Source organism: Mirounga leonina, unplaced genomic scaffold (assembly GCF_011800145.1).
Source record: "Mirounga leonina isolate KUSES-001 unplaced genomic scaffold, KU_Mleo_1.0 Mir_173, whole genome shotgun sequence".
NCBI classification, from domain to species: domain Eukaryota; kingdom Metazoa; phylum Chordata; class Mammalia; order Carnivora; family Phocidae; genus Mirounga; species Mirounga leonina.
In genome coordinates this window covers 62,873,118-62,896,528 of record NW_023270447.1, presented here as the reverse complement: position 1 = coordinate 62,896,528, position 23,411 = coordinate 62,873,118, and the positions used below count along the sequence as shown (strand labels likewise).

The 23,411-nt window shown below is 51.9% G+C and overlaps 1 protein-coding gene across 8 annotated transcripts in view; it reads left to right on the top strand.

The window, feature by feature from the left end:
* The window catches only part of NFYC (nuclear transcription factor Y subunit gamma), a 65,578-nt gene extending 53,509 nt beyond the window's left edge, over window positions 1–12,069 (top strand). For 4 of the 8 annotated variants that reach the window (XM_035018880.1, XM_035018881.1, XM_035018882.1 and 1 more), the window contains 5 exons: window positions 163–336; window positions 3,774–3,932; window positions 7,309–7,416; window positions 9,808–9,867; window positions 10,849–12,069. In XM_035018880.1, coding sequence (XP_034874771.1) covers window positions 163–336; window positions 3,774–3,932; window positions 7,309–7,416; window positions 9,808–9,867; window positions 10,849–11,280 — 933 coding nt within the window. In that variant the 3' untranslated portion in view covers window positions 11,281–12,069. The remainder of the gene's footprint in view (window positions 1–162; window positions 337–3,773; window positions 3,933–7,308; window positions 7,417–9,807; window positions 9,868–10,848) is intronic. The other 4 variants (XM_035018886.1, XM_035018884.1, XM_035018885.1 and 1 more) reach the window with 2 other exon arrangements.
* Window positions 12,070–23,411: the final 11,342 nt, after the last annotated feature.

The following is a 23,411-nucleotide window of genomic DNA, read 5'->3' as shown; positions in this document are numbered from 1 at the left end:
CAACTGGTCTCTTCGAATTCCACTTTCCCTTGGCTTCAAATGTGGAGAGCTCAGCATTCAGCAGGCAACTGCACAGAGTCCGTTTGGGGGAAGAATGGAAATTCACTGGCGGCTGCTGAGTCAGTTCTTTTCCTCTTACCTGCCTCTCCTTCTACCCCACAGGAGGAGGTGCGCCAGTCTGTGACTCCTGCTGAGCCCGTCCAGTACTACTTCACGCTGGCTCAGCAGCCTGCCGCCGTCCAAGTCCAGGGGCAGCAGCAGGGCCAGCAGACCAGCAGCTCTGCGACCACCATCCAGCCCGGGCAGATCATCATTGCGCAGCCGCAGCAGGGCCAGGTCCGTGAGCAGCACGGGGTGTCTGCCAGCAAGCCCGCGCCACTTAGGTTTGGGACGGGGAAGGGCTGGCCTGGGTGGAGAGGCAGGCCAGTCATCAGAGGGCCCTGGAGTTGAAGCCTGGAAACTTGGGCTTCTCCCCACATTCAGACACCCAGGTGATGTGTGACCCTAACCTCTCTGGGCCCTGGTTTTCTCAGGGTCAAATGAGGAGAGTGCAGTGAATAAGACGCTCTCCAGGATCCCCATGAGCTAAGGGAAAACGTCTGTATCGTTCCCCCATGAAGAGTAGTGACATCCCTGTCGGAGGTATTGTAAGTGGACCCCACGTCTGCTCTTTGTGCCTATGCTGGAATTGGACTGTGTTACACCTTTAAGGAGGAGATTAGGCATTGTTACCAGCTTGCATCCCTCTCCTCCCCTTCTCCCTGTCATTTCTCTGTTGCACCACAGTTGTGTCAAGGGACTTTCTCTTTTTACAGTAGCGATCAGAATATTCTCTCTCCCCAGTGGTATTGTTGTGAAAGCAGTAACATCCATGTTTGTTGGGGATCATGAGAGGCTGTAGAGAACTCTGCTCTCTCAGCTCTGAATCCAATTCCTGGTCAAGCATTAATTTATTCACCAAACATTGACCCTATTCTGTGTGCTAGGGATAAAAGCATGAATAAAACTCCCTATTTTTAAGAATTTTCACCATCTAGTAAGGTACAAATACTTAAAGATTATAATACCACACGTGGGAAGTGTAAGAAACACTTAGGGATGTGTAAAGGGTGTTATGGGATCACATCAAAAGGGATATCTAGGGGGTGCCTGGGGGGGCTCAGTCGGTTAAGCGTCTGCCTTTGGCTCAGGTCATGATCCCAGAGTCCTGGGATCGAGTCCCGCATCGGACTCCTTGCTTCTCCCTCTGCCTGCCACTCCCCCTGCTTGCTCAGTCTCTCTCTCTCTCTCTCTCTGACAAAACAAAACAAAACAAAAAACTAACAAAACGTGAGGGAAGTGGTAGAAGCGGATGTCAGAGAAGGTTCCCTGAAGGGAATAATACGAATCTTAGAGGGAACAATGGCAACAAATCAGATAAAGAGGGGAAGGAGGGCTTTCCAGAAGAGAACACAGCACAGGCAAAGGCTTGGAGGTGGGAAACCGCACAGGGAGTGGTGGGAGGGTACAGTCAGCACGGGGGATATCTAGGCAAGTCTGAAAAGAGAGGCAGAGGACACATTGCCGATAGCCTTGTATCTGTGGGTAAGGAGCTGGGTTTGCCTAGAAGAAAAAAATTGGGGTGGAGGTAGACTTAAATATTAATTAAGATTTTAGGATTTATTCCCTGTCTCACTTTTTAATCCATGTAACAGAAGTTTTAGGGTGCTTTCTCTTTGCCAGACACTGTGCTAGGCAGGAGGGGTTCAGAGATAATCGATTGCAGCCCAGTCCCTGCTTCAGGGCGTTCACCATACCGTGATGCCTAAGGGACCTTCTTTGGCTAATGCTTGTGCCTCTGCGGTGGTGAGAGCTTTCCCTGCCGAAGGCTTTATCCCTTTACGGAGCAAACTTCAAGGGAGTCCACCAGGGGCAGGCTCTGATTGGCTGAACATCCTAAGCAGCTCGTGGCTGTTGTGCTCTGACAGCAGGGCACACCATACGTGATTTGACAGCTGTCATGCTAACACAAGCCTTCATTTTCCTGAAATGATTTAGAAATACCTTGGAAATCCTCTTGGGAAAATTGAGTTGATAAAGTTCAGTGATGAGTTGGCAGTATGCATTTTTTTTTTTTTTTAGTCAACAAGAATTTCATCTCTCTTTGCCACCTCAGAGGAGAGCTGGAGCTGATGAGGCTTGCAGGGATGAAGTTGGTCTCTCCCAGTGTCTCCCAGCTTTTGTTCTCTGTCCTGCTGGTTCAGGGTGGCCTTGTGCTGTGTCACCCCTCCTTGGACCTGTAGTAATGGCTATTTCAAGTTGAGTTCAGATAACCTTTGCAGGACAGAATACTTACTAAAGTTGGAAGGAAAGCATATTTTGGTAAAGTGAATCCTGTGTGTTCTGTCATAAAATTGGAAACTTCTGTTCCTGGAGGTCGGGGGAATAGGCTGAGTTGAGAATGCTGTTGTGAGAATGGGAGGTGTTTCCTGTTGTCCTAGCCTCCCACATGTGTTTTTACATAGATCCCTCTGTCCTCTTTCCTCCCGACCTCCAGGTCATAGTATTTTCTCCTTACCTAGTAATCCTGTGAATGTCATCTGTAGTTCCTAGAACACGTCCCCTTCCCCTGTAACCTCAGATGCATAGGAGACCTGTGCGGTCAGAAACGTAAGAGCATCAGAATAGCAACATCGATAGAAGCCCAGGAGCCACTGAGACTCTCATCGTCTTCTTACTGAAGTGATTCTGAATGCAGAGTGGGGAGGCATCATACCCGAATCGGGGCATTGGGGGTGTAGGTGTGGTTTAAAAGATTCCACCCTCCTTCCAGCACCATGACCACCACCCTCTACCCCCACCCCCATCACCATGCCCCACTACTCCCCACCCCCTCCCCCAGCAGATGAACAGAATGTTCTGGGCTCCCTGCTCTAGGTAGTCTGTAAAGATCACATCTGAGGCTAAAGTTTTGAAATTTGAACAAGTGACTGACCAACCCTTTTGACAGTTCAAGTCTACCATCGCTCAAAGGAGTAAGTTTCATGGGACTGCAATCCATGAAGTGTGTATGAGAGACACATCTGCCAAGTCATGTACATTGGACAGAAATTTCTTAAATCTAAGGTTCCTGTTTTAGAGAGTTCTTGCTTTGTTAAATTCTGGTGTTTAGGGGTAGCCTCGGTTAGCATCCAGGTCTTAGCAGTGTTTACCTCCCCCCTTGGGAAGCTGTGCTTGGTCCAGAGCAGCCAGCTGGTCAGTGTGGGCTGGAGTCATTCTGCTGCTTGCGTGAAGCCAGCGTGCACTTCATTTTCCTTCCAGTGTCTGGCATGCCTAGAAAGGAGTCCAAGGTCCTGAACTTAGTAAATTTGTCCTGACCCCACTCTCCATTTAGTTGACTCTCCAGATTCACCTGCTCCAGACTTGACTCTGGCCATGTCTTAAGGGAACTATCATGGTTGCTTTGGATTCTTTTGTACCATATGTGCCTGTCACTGAAGGGGCTTTGGGAAGCTACAGCATTTGAACCATAGAGATGTTTGGGGCCTGGGAAGATACTCTGTACTATGAGCCCAAAAATGTGTATGGCTTTCTCCCATCTTTTATTTTGGAGAGTAACTTTAGCAGTGCTCTAGGCCCAAAGGACTCTTGAGTATTGTTGATTAGTGTTAAGATGAGCTTAGGCGTCCATGGAAGGGGTTTGCTCCTCATCAACTGCTCGTCGTTAACCCCTTGGTAAGCCTAATGGCTCTGAGTTGGGGTTGAATCACCTTTCTCATCACTCTTCTTTCTAGACCACGCCCGTGACCATGCAGGTGGGAGAAGGTCAGCAGGTGCAGATTGTTCAGGCTCAGCCCCAGGGCCAAGCCCAGCAGGCCCAGAGCAGCACTGGACAGACCATGCAGGTGATGCAGCAGATCATCACGAACACAGGAGAGATCCAGCAGATTCCGGTAAGCCCTGCTCTGGCTCACACCTGCAAGGCGCTGTGCTTCTGTTGTAACGGGAGTGCTTACAGGTCTTAAATGCACACACAGAATATTGTGTCTACCGGGCACACGCGTGTGTGTACACATACATTTCTCTAAACCAGTATCCCTGTTAACCCAGACCACAACTTGCTTCAGTGTATACTCACTGCTTTCCTTTAATCCAGCTCAGGTTCGCCGCTGTGGGGCAGCTTCTCTCGGTTTCCCTGCACTCCACCTACGCAGAGAATGCTCGTAACCACTCTTCCATGCCAAGACCCAAAGGCCCTGTGAGGCAGTCCTGTCTTTTGATTAGCAGAGAATAAGAGGGAGGTGTACAGGGAAGGCCATAAATACACTTGTTGCATATTCATGAGTCAGTTCCCAGTGGAGCCTGCAGCAAAGTGTATTTTTGGCTTTCATTTAACTTATCCATCCCTTCACTGTGGACTGCTGCTTCCTGTGTGCCTTGAGGGATTTCATTTCTTGGATTTGTTGGCTTTTTTACTTGTACTTGCTCTTTTGTTAAAAAAAAAAGTGTCCTGTCTTAACACTTGCCATCTACACATTGGTCATTTTGCCAACCAAAGATGTAGAAAGTGAGTGACATTGAGCAGTCCTTCTGTTTCCTGCCCCTTGCCCTTCCTATTGTAAATGATATGTAGGCAGATAGAGAAACTCGCTTGGACTTGGTTAACCACTTCCTCTTTGAAAAAAGCTCTGTTTTTGGAACTGTTCTTATTAAGTTAGAGTAATAGACCAAGAGAAAACTGAAAGAAAGTGTAGTGTGTGTGTATCTGTGTATCTTTCTGTCTCCCCTCCCACCTTCCCTTCCTTTCTTGGGCTTTTGGTGTACTCTCTCTCTGCTAGAGCGCGCGCGCTCTCTCTCTCTCTCTCTCTCTCTCTCTCTCTCTCTCTCTCACACACACACACACACACACCCACACACACACACCCACCCACACCCCCGTCAGTTACAGGTGCCTTGCCTCACTGTCTCAGCCACTAACCCCAAGACCTCTCTTGAATGGTTCTCAGTTTTACATGGGAAGGCGCCAGAACAAGTTCACTTAAGCCAGAGAAGAGTTCCCACTTCGCAGTAACTTTAACTCAGATCTTTTTAACTGTTTTGGGCACAGAACTATAGCACAGATTTGTTGCAGAATTCGCTATACTCAGATACCTTCTGCAGGAGTCTGCATTTCTAAATTCCTTCAGAGTGCTCTCCCCAATAGAGAGGACCTTCACGAAGGAAACTTCGCTTCTCTTTTGAAAACCCAAAGGGCAGGGGCGCCTGGGTGGCTCAGTTGGTTAAGCGACTGCCTTCGGCTCAGGTCATGATCCTGGAGTCCCGGGATCGAGTCCCGCATCGGGCTCCCTGCTTGGCAGGGAGTCTGCTTCTCCCTCTGACCCCCCTCCCTCTCATGCTCTCTGTCTCAAATAAATAAATAAAATCTTAAAAAAAAAAAAAAAAAGAAAACCCATAGGGCAGGCTTTTTGGTCCTGGAGTTAACATCAAAAAGCTACCAGGCTCCCCAGACCTGTCCTTGTGGTAGAGGACTGAGGGCAGAGCATCACCAGATGTCTCAACCTAAGTCTAAAAGAGGAGCTTCTTGCTTCTAACAACTGCTTGGAACTATCTGGCATACAACTTTACAGTCACATCTGAATTTCTGCAAAGAGCTCTTCCCAGCTGGGAAATGTAAAATCCCTGTGGCTGTCAGTACACCTTCCTCATTCTTGGGACATGGCTTTCGTCTTTCATCCTGTGTTCCTTGGCTGGAGTTCTGGTGACTCCTGGGACCAGCCACCATCAGTCCCAGCAGATGAGACTTCCCAAGCCTCTATCTGGCTGCCCTCATCCCCAAAAGCAACTTAGCGTTGTTGCCTGGAAGCCACATTATGGGATTTAGCGTGGGGGGCGGGGTGGCAGTCTGGGCCTGCATCACAACTTCCCAGCAGCTCTTGGCATATTCTCAGAAGGAAATGACCGCCCGTCACGATATCTTGCCCCATCTCTTGTGAACCAGATTCTTAACGGATTTAGATTTTATGTCCCTCCATTTTGCCATAAGTGGACAATTCTGGAATCTGGTCTACCAAGGACTTCCAAGAGCTACACTAACTACCAAGTGTTAGTCTTTTCTTGGTAGCTCAAATCCTCTTTGAGGCCGAAGTTGCAGAGAAGCAGTGAGATTTAACACTGCTTGCAGGAGTGCTTTTCTTAGCCTTTTCCTCATGGAAGTAAAATTCCCTGCAAGGGAATTAGCTCTTGAAGGCGAGGGGAAAACTTGCTCCAGGACAAAGAGGCGTGACTAGTCTGTTCGCCTCAAGAAGCTTACCCTGGCAACAATGGCAGGCTGGGCAGCCAGGGAGGGTGGTGCCTGGGCCCCCAGATAGAGACCAGCCTGTCCTCCTGGCACCACTTTCATCCCCCAAATCCCAAGTGGAAATGTCTGTAGTGCTCTGCTGACTCCCTCTGCTGAGCCACGGTTCCTCTCGTGCAACCAACTGCCTTGGTCTCTCCATTCCTGCTCAAGGCACTGAGACTTTCATGGTACACTGGAGCGTTAAGAGCCTGAGTTAAGGCTTTTAGTGCACAATTAAATGCAGCATGTGGTATTATTGTATTATCTGAGATTTAATCTTAAGCATGAGGGACTCTAAGGGCATTTTTGTAGCTTTGGTTTCCCATGATGGAGTTTTCTGTGAAAGGTTTATTGATTCAGCTTCCCCTTGGGAGGAGTTTGGCCAGAAGCTAGTGCTGAACACCAGGGATCCTAAAAGTCCCACAGACCCCCATTGGTCCTGGCTCTTGGGGACTGAGATAGTGAAGCGGGCCAGCTTTTTCTTCCAAGATGTGCAGCATGGGGTTGGGCAGGACTAGGGCTAGGGTGCGGAGTGACGGCCATCTGCTTTGGGTTCCTGGCAGATGCTGGAGCTCTTCTCAGTATTACATCAGCCATCCCCAGAACTGGGGTAGCAGAGTTTGGAGATAGAGGAGAGAGTGGCCCACACTTAAGGTACAAAGCATTCCGATCATGTCTGACAGTCTTTGGGATAAAATCCTAAGATAAACTGAGCAGACGGCTAAGAGCCAGTGAGTGGATGTTGAGGGTGTGGCCATGCTGTTCCTCACGTATGTGACCAGATCCTCTGGGAATTTTCTCCAAAGTCCATTTAGGGAACATACCCTCTTTTGTGTTTTGTGACTTGCCGGGTGGGGGTGTTACGGCTTTCAGAATAGGTTTCTTTGGAAGGCTCGGGGGTTTGGGGGGACAGTCACCACCTCTGGTTATGGGAAGTTTGCCTGTTGAGGTTGCACTCAGTCTCCTGTATCTGCTTGTCGGCCCTGCTCTAGGTGCAGCTGAATGCCGGCCAGCTGCAGTACATTCGCTTAGCCCAGCCTGTATCAGGCACCCAGGTCGTGCAGGGACAGATCCAGACACTTGCCACCAACGCTCAACAGGTATGTGTCCCAGAGATGCAGGGCTTGGGGAGGGGACCGGCCGGAGCTGCCTTCTGGCTGCAAAGGAGGGCTCAGCAATAGCTCCCTTGCCACCTCACCCTTCAGCAGGAGCCGCCTCCACACTCTGCACATCTGTTCACCCCAAAGGACAGATGGGGCTTATTGGAGGACTGGATTCAAAGCGTGTCTCTTACTATCTTGTTCTTGAGGGACAAAGAAATGCGAAGGAGGGGAAATCTCAGGGACACTTGAAGAAAGCCTGGTGTATGTGTGTGCATGTGTGACAGAGCAGGCGTTCTGACAGCATGCCTCATCGTCAGGCTGAGTTTCCATCTTTAAAACCAAATAGCTGTTGTGTTCTGGCACTCCCGTGTCCTTTGGAAAGCTTGCGTGGATTTTACTTCCTCATGCACACCTAGCCAGAGACTGCCCCCTTCATCTCCTCTCATGCCCTAAGATACGGAAGACTGTTAGCCGCAGGTGCTGAGGGGGTAGCCCCCCTGGGCTTGGGGGTTGGGGGCCATGGGCATCATTTGCAGGGGGTGGGGGATGCTGGTCAAGGGGAGGCATTGTTAATGGATTCTTCTGCCTCAGACCCAAAAAAAGCAGCGATCGTTTAAGAGCTGGACCCGTCTGGCCCAGTTGCATTTCTGGTGATGTATCTATTGACAGTGGTGACAGAGCTGAGTTTGTAGAGCAGGTCTCCAAAGATTTCATTTGGGAAAACAGGAGGAATGAGCCAAAAGCAAGGCTTCGAAGTTCCATATAGTCTCTGGGATCATTTAAAGGGCCCATTCCAGACCCATTCCTTGGCTCACCTAAGGGCCTGGGCTTTTCTCTAACTTCCTTAGGGTTGACTGGCATGGAGTCACATCTCCAGACTGGTCACATCCTTAGGTACCCCTCTTTTTTTAAAAAAACGAAAACAAAAACAAAAGCCTTGTTAAGATTCTAACCTGGGATCCAAAAACTTTTCATGGCATGTGGGTGGGAGGAAATGAGAAGGAGGAGTTTTGGGTTCTTCCGAGGTCAGTTTGGGGACCAGAAACTAAAGCCAGAAAGTGGGGAGAGTCCGGTTTTCAGATAGCGGGGGAGAAGCAAGGAGAGGGCACCTGAGAGCAGTTGGAGTCTGAATTACAACAGATCTTATTTGTGACACATAGTAGGTATTTGGTATGGGTTTGTTGAATGAATAATATGTAAATGGAATTTAAAGGTAAATGAAACTTTCTTCTCAGCTCATGTGAAGGGCAGTCCTGCCGGCCACAGGGCACGGTTGACCTTCTCATCTATGAAGAATACTTCCATTTGTCTCAGGGTCATTCATTTATTCTGCAGACATTACTTGAATACTTTGCATTGGGGGCTGTAAAGACAAAACACAGAGCTTCTGCCCTCCAGCCGCTCATAGACTGGTAGGAGGGGAAGGACCCTAAACAAGGCACAACAGTAAGAAACCCTCTTGAAGTCCTTTCACGCCGGTCCCCTCCTCGCCCCCGACAGCCTCATGGGTAAGCCTGACGGGTGGTGTTTGGCTGTCGTGTGGACGCTCGAGAGGACAGCCCTTACCTGGCAGGTTGGCTGTGATGGTTCCAGGAGGTGGTACACAGAGGACGTCACTAGTCCAGTGTTGGTAGATAAACACACGCACACAAGCACGTTCCCGTCTTCTTCCTGGTCTGCCAGGCTGTGTTGAGCAGCTGGTGCGCTATGACGCAGTTCCACATGGCAGCGCAGTTCTTTTCACATGTACTTAAAATCCCCCGTGAGACTGTAAGTACATGTGGAAAATGGTTTCCTTGCTCTGCCACCTGCTTGGCCCACAGGGCTGCACGTGGCCTGTCTCGGAAAAAGTACTTCATAGGTGTGCCACCAGGGCTTCCAGGGCCAAGGCCACCTCCTTGCCAGGGTGTTTCCTATTCCAGTCAGATAATCTAGGTGATACGGGTTTGGTTCGGAGCCCACCTTCCAAGAATGAAAGGGACCACTCACCACTCTGCCCCGCGTTTTGCAGTCTGCATTCAATGGCTAAAAGACTCTGGGGTTTTCTGTCTCAGCCGGAAATGTGGGGCCTTGCCATGTTAGCACCTAGGAGCTTGCAGTGAGGGGCGGACGTTAAGAGAGGCGGTGGTGGAGGTCGTATGTAGTTCACGCTCTGGGGTCCTGTCCTCTGTGCAGTGCCAGCTCTGAGTAGCCTTCGGTAGTAGGGGAGTGGGGATGACCCTTGCTTTCCTGCTACTCCTTCAGCCCTGTTCTATGCCAGGCCTCATTCTGGGTGCTCTGTGCATTGTCTCATGTGGTCTTCACCACCCTCTCCTGGTTGTGGGCTGCCAGAGGGGTGTACCAGGCCCCGCAGCTGACCTGCCTCCTCTGCCTTCTCGATTCCTGCAGATCACACAGACAGAGGTGCAGCAAGGGCAGCAGCAGTTCAGCCAGTTCACGGACGGACAGGTAGGACACCCAGTCTGGGCAGGGGCCGGGGGTGAAGGGTTGTCGGGGGTAGCTGCTGAGATCTCTGGGTTTGGATGCTTAGGGCAACTGTCCCATTTTCTGTTAATGAGTGGGCAGGAATTTTTGTTAAAACAAGTAGAGTCTTTAATTCGGAGTGCCAATCCTTTAGATTTAGGCTTGTGGGAGCTGAAAATAATCTTATAGTCCCAATCCCCATTTTACAGATGAGTAAAAACTGAGTCCTAGAGATGAGAAGTGTCTGTGCTCACTCAGCTCTTCATTGCAGAACCAGGACTAGAATGCAGGTCTTCTGTTTCCCTTTCTAGGACTTGTTCTTTTTCTAAGCTAGGCTGCTTTTTAATAGCATGGATTAGTTGAAATGCAGAGAACATGTGACCTCTCGAGCTCTCTTGGTGCCTGGAATTCAGTAATTCTAAACTCCTGTGAGGCAGGATCTTTCCCTTTCCCTCCGCCTTTTCCCTCATACTGACGGTCCCAGAGACCCCTGAATCCATGACAGGATGACACGCCCAAGCCCATGTTCTCTGCTGCCCAGAAGGGAGAGGAGCTGGCATCAGGACCCACCTCTGGCCCCTGCCCCGTACCACGTGCTAGGCTCACATGCCAGGGCTCTTGTGACGGGGGTGGGGGGGCTCTTTGCCTCTGGGCTTTTTGGGGGGACACCTGAGAAGTCAAGTAAGTGTCCGTTTGGCTCTGTCCTCCCATAGTGGCTATGTGAGCTGCTTCTCAGTGCCTCACAGGTCTTGGCTCAGTAAGTGTTTAAACCCAGGCCCCCTCCTCGCAGCACCCATATAGGAAATGCAGGCTCAGTGTAGCCTCAGCCTGAGCCAGATACTCTGAGGAGAGGAGGAGGAGGGGGGTAATCCTACTGCCCCTGCTAGTGAGGAGTACCAAGAGTTGGGGAAATGCGGACTTCCAACCTGCTGGTACAGTGGTTCGAATTGCTTGTGTTTGTCACAGAGGAACAGCGTGCAGCAAGCTCGAGGCTCTGAGCTAACGGGAGAGGCAGAGCCCAGAGAAGTGAAAGCCACAGGAAATGCAACTCCCTGCACCTCTTCCCCGCCCACCACCCCCCCCCCCACACACCGGGCCGGAGCCTCCTGTGTCTGCTGCTCCCAGCCCCAGCAGAGCTCCACATCCCCTCCTCCCTCCGACGCCTTACAGTGGGTGGTGGTTGAGGTAGCTGGGGCCCCCAGCCAACTCGAGGCCCCTAGGGAGCTGCATGCCCCTCTCCCAGGGGTGACCTCACTCTCTCCTCTCCACCCCTCGCAGCAGCTCTACCAGATCCAGCAAGTCACCATGCCTGCCGGCCAGGACCTCACCCAGCCCATGTTCATCCAGTCAGCCAACCAGCCCTCCGACGGGCAGGCCCCCCAGGTGACCGGCGACTGAGGGCCTGAGCTGGCGAGGCCAAGGACACCCAACACAGTTTTTGCCATACAGCCCCGGGCGATGGGCACAGCCTCCCTCCCCAGAGGACCCGGCCGACCTCCGCGCCTCCTGCAGGGCTAGGACACTGGCGCACCACACCCCACGCCTGGGGGCCAAGAGTCTCCAACAGAAAGATGCAATATTTTTTATTTCCTTTTTTCCACTTTTTCTCCAAGGAATCACTATTTCAGTATGTTGAGCTGTGTGTCCAATGCTATGAAATGAAAATATTAAATAACATATTTATGGCATTTTCTTGAAGAGTGTGGTTGAAGAAATATTTCTTTTGTTTTCCTTTTTTTTTTTTTTTTTTTCAATTCTTACCGCCACTTCTTTTCAGGAGCAAATCTCCTCAGGGGGGTACGTTACCTCCTGACTCTTGGAACAGCTGCTGCCCCCAGGATTTGCCACCTTGTTCTGCCCTCAGATTGAGTTAGGTGACGGCGTAACTTCCTGTTCACTAGTGGTCCTCTCCTGCGACCCTGCGCTTGGCCCAGAGCTCTGTGTGTTTGCACCCAAAGGCCATGGAAACATTCCTTGCATTTAAGAGATGAACTCATTCGCCATGGAGAGTGGATGGTTTCATTTCCAGACCCTTCTCTCCCAGGGACCCAAGGAGACTAGAACTTTGTACATTTGCCTGTCCCCACCCCCATTTTTTATTTTTAAAATGCATTAAAAATTGTGCTAGTCTCCTTTGCTGCATGGACTTCAAACTGCATGAAATGCAATAAATCTCATTTTAGGTAATTTAGAGTCTGGGTTTCTGTGTCTGGGGGCATTCACGGGACCACTTTGGGAAGCTTGGGAAGGCTTGTTTGCCCTCCGGTTGGGTGTCTATGAAGGAGGGGGACTCTTGTGAGGAGGGGACTTCCAAAGCGAAGCGAAGTTATGCTACATCTGAGTCAAATGGAGGTCTTCAGCTGACTTTGAAGATGAACTACATCAGAATCTATTTGCTGCTCAGAGGTGCCTGCCTGCCTTACTTAGACTACCGCAGGTGGGCCAGATTCAGCTATGTCCTGCTGGCTTGTTGAGGGTCAAGAGAGCATCTTTCACGGAAGAAACTGTCGCTGTCCTTCAGACAAGTCCCTCCGCTTCTGCCGTGACACGGACTGGCATCCTGAGCTGCCTGCTGTGGCCATGCCCACTCCAGAGGCATGGTCTCTGGCACGGTGGGCAGCCCAAGCTCCTTGTCAGCCAGCAGCAGGCCAGAAGGCTTCTAGAGCCGGGGCCCACTTCCTAATCATCGAAGCAGGAAGAACAGAGCATTCCATTTCTTCATTGGCTTTCATTGGCCATGGAAGCCAGCAGTGAGCCACCTTCCTAACCTTCACCATGCCATCCTTCCACTGGGATGAGGCCTGTTGTCATGGGAAGATCAGGAAACTGAGTGCCAGGAAAAGTAGGTATTAATTTCTTCTCTGAAGGTAATGTGCCATAAGACCTTGGACAACTCCCTTCTCTTTGGACTATCTTAAGGGGTGAGGTGCGGATAGGGAAGGGGCTTTGATACTAGGCGATTGCAAGTCTCACCCTGATACCCTGGTGATTCTCCCACCAAATGCCCCCCACTGTCAGCCATGGTAAGTACTTGGACATCCATCATCTACTCATTTTCAGTCATTTACCTAAGTGTACCTTTCTTCATTCCACAAGAAAAATTAAGATGGCTTGCATTGAAAATACACACAATGAAACAATAAAATATGACAGATTAGAATTAGGAAAAATTGAGTGGGAAATCGGGATCATAAAAAGCAAGAACACAAATATTCTGGCCATAATACAGACCTACATAGTTGTTAGAATTCTATTTCACATTTGACTCTGGGCTTCCTGGCCGCCAAAGCAGAGAGAAAGATGAGACCAGGTAAGAGATTCATACTATAAAGGGAAGAAAAATAACACTCTCTTGCAAAAAGCAAAGATTTTCTTAGTTTTGAGGCTTGGGATACATGGTGCCCCTCCGGTCGTATCTTGGGAAGAGAAGCAGGTGGTACTGTCATAAAAAGTCAGTGGGTCTGCCCCACAGGCTTCTTCCTGACTCCCAAGTTCAGTGCCAACCTCCTTCCTGTATCCAGTTCTCTTCGTTCTCGCTCTGAACTTTTTCTCTGAAGGGGATCATCTGGCCTTTCCCACTGTCCTGTGGGAAGTCTCAGTGAGACATGCAGATAACTCCTGAAAGCCCAGCCCCATGGGCAGAGAGGCAAGCTTGGGGGGACCCTGGCCTCAGAGGAAAGGCAGCAGGTCGGCTCTTTCATTTCCTGGCTGAGCCCCCACGTTGAGGCCACAGCACTGCCCCACCTTGCTGCTCTTCAACTCGTTCCTGAAAACCCAAGTAGTTGGGTTTTCACACCAGGCAGTGGGGCCCTGTTTCCCACGGATTTCCATTCTTACTTTGGAGATGCTTCGATCAGTTGTGATTGGCAAGCAGCTTTCTGACTGAGCACGTTCCCTTTAAATTTCCCCGCCAGCAGGGCCCATCTGGGTGTAAACAAACACTTCAGTGCAGCCCAAGAGAGCCCCTATCTAATCCCCAGCACGATCCCCTTACATCCGGAGCATGCTTTCAACATTTTTCCTAGCACTTGAAGCAACCGTCCTCCCAGTGATCTTCAGGTGACCCTGCAGGGGAGACAGGAAGAGGGATCATGATCCTGTGTTACAGTTGGAGACGTGGGAGGCCCAGCAAAGTGCAGGGACTTGCCCAAGGTCACTCCATCAATTGGGGTGGAGCTGAAGCCAAAATACAGGTCTCCTGACCCGCTGTGCATACAGAGTGGCTTTCTGGCCGAAGGTGGTGGCTGTGGTAGTGGGTGTAAGAATAAGGCTTTACTAAATGTGAGCTGTCTCCTTTTATTCTTCCTCCCCCAAACCATTGGCCCAGTCTTGAGTATATGTGGAATAAATAAAGCAATTTGATCTGGTGTGTGGACAGCTGGTGGTTGGGATAACTGATGCCTGAGACTGGAGGCCCCTGGGATTAGGAACAGACCACCTGGCCAGCCTCCTTGCTACTCAGTTCTGCTGAGGCCACAAGGGGGCAGCATGCAGCATTTCCCCAAGCCTCAGGGAGGTGCCCTGTCCAACACTTACCCCAACTTGAGACAGTTCTAGGAACTACCAGGGTCCTAGGTCCTGAACCCCCTCTTCCGTAAGACCCTTAACTTTTGAAGCCAGGGGAATCCCTGGGGCAACTGAGGGCTGGAAGCACTATCCAAGTGTTACATCAGGGTAGGTTCTCAGATTTTATTTATTTTTTAAGTAATCTTTATACCCAACATGGGGCTCGAACTCATGACCCCGAGATCAAGAGTCACATGCTCCACCGACTGAGCCAGCCAGGCACCCCGGTTCTCAGATTTTATAAGGACTTTCTGACAGTCCAAATTCATTCAAGGCCCTTCTTAATTCCCCAGCTTTATGTCTTTCCACTCTCCTCTCTCCTGCACTCTTTGCACACTCGGTTACTCACTGGTCCCTGAGCTCACCTGCCTGTTTTCAGAATGTACTGGCCCCAGTGCCTGGAATGTCCTTTTATTTCTGTTCCACTTACTGATCTATACATCCATCAAGGCCCCATTTAAATGGCCCTTGCTGAGAAACTTCTAACTCCTGGGGCAGAGTCTGCAAAGACCTCTTCCATGCTTCTATAGCAATGTCTACAGCCTCGATTATTCATGCTCGTATCCATAGTCATTCAGCAGATATTTCTTTGGCACTTCCTGTGTATCAGAAATTGTTTGGAACGTTGTAAAAACAGCTAAAAATTAGCCGGCTGAAGCTTGGGCTTTCGTGGAGCTTATATTGGGTTGGGGGCTGGGGGAGAGGGTGAATGGGAATGGGAGAGAGAGAGACAATAAACACAAGACGGGCTCTGAAGAAACCCCCTATCACTCTGTTAGAATTTTCTGGGTTTGGCTCTCTTCCTCACAGATGGTCCTCCTCTAGTCCAGAGTCTTCTCTGCACCTCCAGAGCCCAGCACAGGGCCCGGCACCAGGAGGATGGCAGTGACTGATGAAGAGTGAATGAACAGATGAAGCATGAGAGACTGTGGACTCTGAGAAACAAACTGGGGGTTCTAGAGGGGAGGAGGGTGGGAGGATGGGTTAGCCTGGTGATGGGTATTAAAGGGCACGTTCTGCATGGGAAAAAAAAAAAGTGAATGCACATAAACCCTTCCCTGAAGACAGGGCCTCCAAACCTGTGCCCATTCCCACTGCTACTCGTTTGTTCTTGCTATTGTTTTTTTTTTTCTTGTTAATTTTTTTTTATTGAGCACTGATAATATGCTAGGCAGGCATATCAGATGAAGATTATTCTTTTAAGAAATTTCTGTGTAGGAGGGGTGCCTGGGTGGCACAGTTGGTTAAGCATCCGGCTCTTGGTTTCGGCTCAGGTCGTGATCTCAGGGTTGTGAGATGGAGTCCCGCGTTGGGCTCCACACTCAGCACAGAGTCTGCTAGAGATTCTCCTTCTCCCTCTGCCCCTCCTGCTCATGCTCGCTCGCTCTCTCTAAAATAAATAAATCTTTACAAAAAATTTCTGTGTAGGAGAATATATTTAAGGTTGATACCTGATGGATGATCTCATTTCATCTTCACATCCTCATAAGGTAGGTATTCTCATTTTCTAAGTGAGAAACTGAGGCTCAAAGAGGTTAAGAAATTACCCAAGGGCACCAGCTGGTTGAGTGGAGCCAGGAGCTTCATGAAACCTCCTGTCCCAGCCAGCTCAGCGCCCCTGGTCACTTCCCCTGTGTCCAGTGATTCTTTTCCTAGAGAGAATGAGAGCCCCTGCACTCCCCTCCCCAGGTAGGGACCGAGCTTTTGTCCCACTGCTCCAACCATCCATACAGGCCTCGGTAAGTTGGCATCTGACCTCCCAGGAGGAGGGGACCCTAGAGTGGAGGTCAAGTGCCCGGTCGCATGAGCAACTTGGGTGTGGCCTCCCCAAGGCCCCTGAGCCGGGCTGGCAGTGTTACTCCCTGGCTTCGATGCTGGGCCACTCTCATGACTTAGGAAGAGGGGATGGGAGGGCAGCAAGGCTGGCACCCAGGAGGGGAGAACCTAAGTTGGGTCCCAGCTGGGCCAGGCTGGGCTGGGTTCCTCTGGCTGGCTGGTGCTGAGGAGCAGTCCCAAATAGCCTGGCCCCCCACTGCAGCATGGAGCCCCATCGCCTCTCCAGCTCCCCAAACCTCCCCCAAGCCCCTGTGCCTCTCTCTTTCAAGTGAGGTTCTGAGACAGAAGCTTTCTAAGATCTTGTATTTGCCAAAATGTCTTGATTTTGCCCTTTATTTAAATGATGGTTTGGCAATGTATAGAATTCTAGGTTCAGAATTATTTGCCCTCAGCACTCTGAAGATTCTATTCCATTGTCTTTTTTGGCATCTGTTGTTGCTGATGAGATTCTTACTGTCAATTCAATTATTGGACCTTTGTAGATAAGCTATCTTTTTCTCTCTGGTGGCTTTTAGAATTTCCTTTTTATTCTTGATATTCTACGCTTTGGCTAAAAGGTGTCTAGATGTAATTTTGTTTTGTTTTTAAAGATATCTTACTCGGCAGTCTGGGCCTTTTCAATCTAGAAATTCATGTCCCATTTCTGGAAAGATCTTAGTCACTCTTTCCAGTAACTTTTTCTGGAACTAATATATGCTGGGGTTTCTCATTCAATCTTCGATGTCTCTTTTCTTTCATATGTTTAATCTCTTTATTGTTCTGTGCTTTGTTCTGGAGGATTTCCTTAGTTCTAGTTTCTAATTCACTAATTCTCTCTTCAGCTGCATTTATTCTACTAACCCATCTATTGATTTCTTTCTTTTTTTTTTTTTTAAAGATTTTATTTATTTATTTGACAGAGAGATAGAGCCAGAGAGCACAAGCGGGGGGAATGGCAGAAGAAGAAGGAGAAGCAGGTTCCCTGCTGAGCAGGGGAGCCTCATGAGGGGCTTGATCCAAGGACCTTGGGATCATGACCTGAGCCAAAGGCAGACACTTAACTGACTGAGCCACACAGGGACCCCTATTGATTTCTTCTTTAATGTCAGTGACTTTAGTTTTAATTTCTAGAATTTCTAGATAGTTCTGTTCATATCTGCTATGTGGTTTGATATCTTCCTGTTCTTGTTTTATAGATACTATTCTTTCCTTTATCTTTTAAAAGATTTTAACCATATTAAACTTCCTTTCAGATTGCTCCATTATCTCTAGGTCTTTAAGTATGAATTCTCCCATGAGAGAGGTGCCTCTCAATATATTGTACTTACTTTTTCTTATATGTTGTGAAGTTTATCCCTGAGATAGTTAGTTTCAGCACATTTTCCTGACTACCTTGAGTGTAGAGGCCACCCTAAGGGATGATTTCTCAGTTGAATCTGCCCAAGCCATGTGGATGTGCACCAGCCCCAAACTAGTTCTTCTTTGGGATTTTTCTACCCAAAGCCAAGACCAGGAGGCTAGCAGGCAGAGATATTTTAGTCCTGCTTATGGCAGGCAGCACTTCCCAGACCCAGCATTAGCCAGGGAGCCTGCTGTAGCCCCTCCCACTGGTGGGCTTTGCAACTATACCTTCCATCCTGCTGAATGCCTCCTCAAAGGTACAGCTTCCACTCCTACTCACCACCAGAATTCCCTCTCATTTCTGGCCCTTAGAGATTTCTCATTCTCACTTTTGAGTTTGGATATGTATTTTTAAAAGTTATCCAATCTTTCAGTGAAGTTGTCTAATTCAAAGTTATCTAATATTTCAGGGAAGAGGGACTTTAATATGTGTTCAATCAAGTTCGACCTGGAAGTTCCACTCTCTGGGCCTCCCACCCCGGTCATTGAGCCCCCAATCTCCCTGCTGAGCCCCCATTCTCCTCCCTGGGCCCCTAGCTCCCTTACTAGGTCTTACCCCTTTTCTGAACCCCCTTCTCTGCCCCTCGATCTGCAGTCCCTCCCACTAACATCATCATCTCCTCTGAGCCCTCGTCCAAGCTTCCCCCACCAGTGGAGCAGGGGTCAGGGAGGCTTTCTTCCACTGCACTCTCAGCAACTCAGAAATGTCCTTCCTCCTCATTTTCCAACCAAGTCTGCTGTCCCAGCTGCTCTCACTGAGAACATGGAGCCGACCAGCACACCTGCAATACTAGGGGCGCCTTCTGCATGGTCTTCCAGGGGTTGGGGGTCAAGGAGGAAGAAACCCGAAGGCAGAGGAGTAGCCGCAAGAGAAGGGTTGGTTTTGACTTTCAATTCCACACCCCCTTCTCCCTTAGTGTCTCGTCTTTGTGGGCCCCCCTCCAGCCCTGAGGATCAATGGGGGTTCACTTTCGCTGAGCTCAGCGATACCACTCCCTCCCCACTTCCTGTGGCTCTGAGCTCCCTGGCCCAGAAGACCTGCTTGTCTGGGCTGGGGACAGCTCAGTGGCACCCAGAGATCTTGGGGGAGAGAAACTCCTCTGGCCCTTCCAGGACTTCCCACCTGCCAGGTTGGCCTACTGGCCTCACTGGGGAACGGAAGCAGGCCTGATCCTTCTCTTATACTTCTTCCTCCTGCTCACAGTGGAGTGGAGCCCCAGAGGTAAATAATGCATGTGATGCCACCACCCCAGGAGCACCGTGTACTCCAAACCCCTCCTCCTAGGAAGCCCTTCCAGATTGAGAAGAGCTGCTAGGACTAGGGACTTCCCACAGCATCTCCCCTGTTCCCCCGCACCGCCCACATACCTGAAGAGCAGTAAGATGAATGGTTCACATGTGTACAGCTCCCTGCACGATCATGACTTTTTCATGCATTCGGTCTTCCCGATAGCTGTAGAAGGTGGGGCAGAGGCGGAGTGACTTGCCCAAGGTCGCCAGCTAGTCCAGAGGAAGAGCCAGGAAGCCCATCCCTGACTCATGTTTCAGTGTTCTTTCTGCCCCTGGCACTGCCACCTTCCCTGGGTGTTGATACCTCTAACTCCACCCCTCCTGACCCCTCTCTTGCACAACCCCAGCCTCTGCAGCATGTCCAGGCTAAGGCCTTGGCCAGACTGTTTCCTATCAGGCCAAATTGGACCCTCTGGCTTAGCATTCAAGGCCCCAGGTGTCCCCCTAGCCAAGCTTACCCTTCCTTCCCCTTGCTCCATAACTTCCTCCCCACCCCCACACCCCACCTACACACACACACACACACACACACTACAGCACAGGGGTAGAGAGCTAGATTAGGCGAGTCTCTTCACTGAGCCTCAGTCTTCTTGTCTGTGAAATGGGGGTGTAAATAGCAGTACATCACAAGGTGGTTGGGGTGCTGAAATAAGACAATGCAGGTAAAGCACCCTGCCCAAGCCTTAGCATTTAGCCCGAACCTCAGCCCAGGGGCTGTAGGCATTACTGACTGCACTTCTCTGCACCTCCCCGAGTCCTCCATACCCCCGTCCCCTTCTTGGGGGGGTTGCCAGTGGACTTTTCCCTCATCTGACCTCTACCAGCCCTGGGAGCTGTAAGAAAACCCAGGGGGTTTCTGGGATGTAGAGAGGGAAGAGTAGGAGGTCTAGTGGGTGGAAACTTGACCCCCCTCCTCAACCTCAATTCAAGCAGAGCACCTCTGTTTTAATGCTTTTTACATGTTGGGGTGCTACTTCATGATTCCATTGCTAATAAAGTCTGAAAACCACTGACTTAAAACCCCCTTCCTACTCCAAGAAAGGAATCTGCACCTTTGGTTGACTTGAGGTCACACTGGTGGCTGTTACAATCAATGACAGGCTTGAGCCTGGCCCTGGGACCCAGGTCCCAGCCACTTCTAGACCTGAACCCTTACGGACCTGGGAGTCTCCACCCTTGGCAGGAGAGAGTCCTAGAGAACGGGACTGGGCCATCTACAGTTCCCCTCAGCCCCTGGCCCTGATCCCAGGATCCCAGTGCACAGTAGGTAGGTGCCAGCCAGGAGGGAGGATAGGTCACAGACAGTTCTGGGGTTACCCACAGGCTGTGTATCCTTCAGTGATTCCCTGTACCTCTCTGAGCCTCAGCTTCCACACATGCGAATGGCTGCTCTCTGTCCCAGATGGGGCAGGGCCTGGCACCCAATTGGTACCCCGCAAATGGGAGCTCTCCCTCCCCACCCTTCCTCTCAATCAATGCTTGTTCCATTGACGGATGATGGTGACAGTGATGAACTACAGGAGATCCTGGAGCCCTGCCCCCTTCTTCTTGTACAGATGGGGAAACTGAAGCCCAGAGTGGGGAAGGGGCCTGCCCGGGTGGCACAGTGAGTCTGGGCAGAGTGATGCCATTCTGGCAATGTCACCAGGGAGAGAGTCAGGCGCTGGCGGTGGGGGTGGGAAAGAAGCTGCTGAGGGTGGGGTGCAGGGAACAGGTGGGAGAGAGGGAGCGAGGGAGGGGAAACCACAGCCACCCCACCCCCCCACAGCAAGGAGGCAGACTGAGAGAGCCTGAGACAGCTGTTTGCTCAGAAAAGTGTCTTAGTCACTAAAGGCTGCAGTGGGGAAAGTCCATCCTCCCAGTCATGTCCTGGGAATCCGGATGAGGGCGGGAAGGCTCCCGGGTGACCCTCAGAGGGGCCACCTGTCCTCTTTGAGCCAGACTTTCTCCTCTGCTTCCTCCAGTCCCCATGTGTGTGTGAGCATGTACACCCCCCCCCCCCAAATAAACTGCTTATGGCCTCCGAGGACCGTCTTCTCCTTTCCCCTCACCTCTTAAGAAGAGTTCCATGTCTTTCCACTTTAAAAAGGAGTGGGGCTGTCCCTCCACTCATTACACACACACCTGCAGAAGAAACAGGCCTCTGTGTCCTATGAAAGTCCTTCCTGAGATCTAACTTCCATCCCTCTAGCTGCAACCATGGTCTCCTTCCTTTTCCTGCTACCTGTGAGGGGGGTAATCTGGAGCTGGAGTTGGGAAAGATGATGTGGGGCCCTCTCCTGGCAGTGAGGGCTCCTCACAAAGAAAGGAAGAGACCTTTTCAGTCCCCCAAATGGGAAGAGAACTGTGGGGTCCAGAGGTGATGCTAAGCGTAAGGATCAGATTTCCAAGAACAGACCCAATTTCAGATATTCTGGGTGTTGGTAAAGGCAGTCTGCGCTCAAGTGGAGTTTCTGCCACAGAAGAGCCTCAAAAAGACCCCAAGGAAGACTCCCAAATCCCTTACAACTGCTTTTCTTTCCACCTACCATTCAAGTTCCCAGACCTTAGTCCCACCCTCCGGGACCCCTGATTGATGAAGCCTAGACAGACAGTCCCCATGGAGTCCGGAAGGGCGATGCCACGGCTAGGGGCTGTTGGTTTTAGCCCACAGGGAGAGGATGGGTTAACCCAGCCCAGGCATTGCATCTGTAGCTGGGCCCTGGGGTCCAGAAACCTTCCCCAGCTACCAGTGAGGTCCAGGCATAACCTGCCCAGAGGCATCAGGCTCTGGCCCTGGACACACGTGGAGCCTAGAGCTGCAGGAAAGATTCAGGTCAGACCCCAGAAGGCACCCCTTGTTATGCAGAGGGAAAAGGGTCACTGTCGGGGTCGGGGTGTGCGCCGGCTGCCAAGCTCAGCTTGGGGACCCCCCCAGGTCCCTGCAAGCCCCTCCCCGCCGCCTGCAGATCTGCCTCCCTCCCTCCCCCACAGGGCGCTCAGCGGATCAATGCTGCCTTTGCTGACAGCTGAGAATCGAGCTCGCCTTCCCGCCCCCTACCCCGCCCCTCCCGCTCGGCTCCGGCCCCCGAGAGACTCCGGAGGAACCAGAAGAGTTTGCTGCGGAAGCCTTCACCCTGGGGCAGGGCCTGCGGGGGGAGCGGCTGGTGTGGCCGAAGCTTCTGTCAGGGGAAGAGGGAAGGAGGATCGGGAAACCCAAATGACCGCTCTGTGCAGAGCCGAGAGGGCTAAGGGGAACGAAAGGGCTGCCCCCTACTGCTAGGGAGAGGAGGTCAGGCACCAAGAACTTTCCAGCTGGAGAGGCAGTGCGTGGGAAAGAGTCTCCCGTTTTGGGGTGGGATTCTGCGGACCTCTGGGGAGAAGTCATAAAGCCCGCCACGCGGGTTCAGAGCTCACCTCCCAGCACGCACGTGCCCTGACCCTGACCCTGGAGGCAAGGGAGAGGTTCAGACTGGGTTGGCGGGGCGCAGGCCCCTCATTCGGAGGAGACTCTTCTTTGGGGCGGCGTGGGCAGCCTGGGGGGCTTGTCCCCCAACCCGAAGAAGGCAAGCTCCGACGTGGGGGTGGGTGGGGAGGAAGAGCGGACACAGCCGGGGCCCACTGTGCAACACATTGTGACACAGCTCGGCAGCGCTTGGACAGCAGGCCTTTCAGGTAGGAGCTGCTCACCGAGCCACACGCGGCACCCGCACACTTTTACACACGCCGCCCCGCGCACTAAGGGCACGACCCGACGACGGGGCACGCCTCCTCGCTTCCACCGCCACCACCCAGCGGGGCCTGGACCGTGCACACTCATCTTCACACCTATCCACACAGTGCCCACGCCACGCACCTGAACGGACCCTATCCCGTCCCCGCGCGCACCCACAGCCCCCCGCGCTGCACGCCGGGGCACGCACTTCTGCAGCCACTCACACCTCAACTCCACGGGACGCCGAGTCCCGTCCACGGCCGCGGCCACCACTCCCCACCCCACGCCCCACTTTCCGCAACCCCACGCGAGGCGTCCCACCCCAGCCCGGCCTTCGGGTCCCGGCTGCCCCTCGCAGCAGTGCACGCCGCTTGCACGCGGCCAGCCCCCGGGGCCGCCGCCACGCGGTCGGGTCCCGGCACCGACTCGGCGGCCCGCGCGGCGGGTGCGCCCAGCCCCGCCGCCGGCTCCGCGCGCCCCCCTCCGCCTCGCCGCGCCCGCCCGCTCGCTCCCTCCCGATTTGGGAAGGCGGCCGCGGGGCGGGCGGGGGCGGCGGGGGAGGGGCGGGGCGGGGGAGGATGACATGTGAGCGGCGCGCCTGAGGCAGGTGGAAAGGCGAGCGGCATGGAGCGCGTAATAAGAGAGTTGGAGTCGGAAAGAGCCGCCCCAGTCGCCGGGGAAGCGGGCGGTCAGTGCGGGCTCCGGCGGCCCCCAGGCTCCGCGCGCCCGCCCCCGGCCCCCGCGCCGCCCCGGCCCGGCCCCT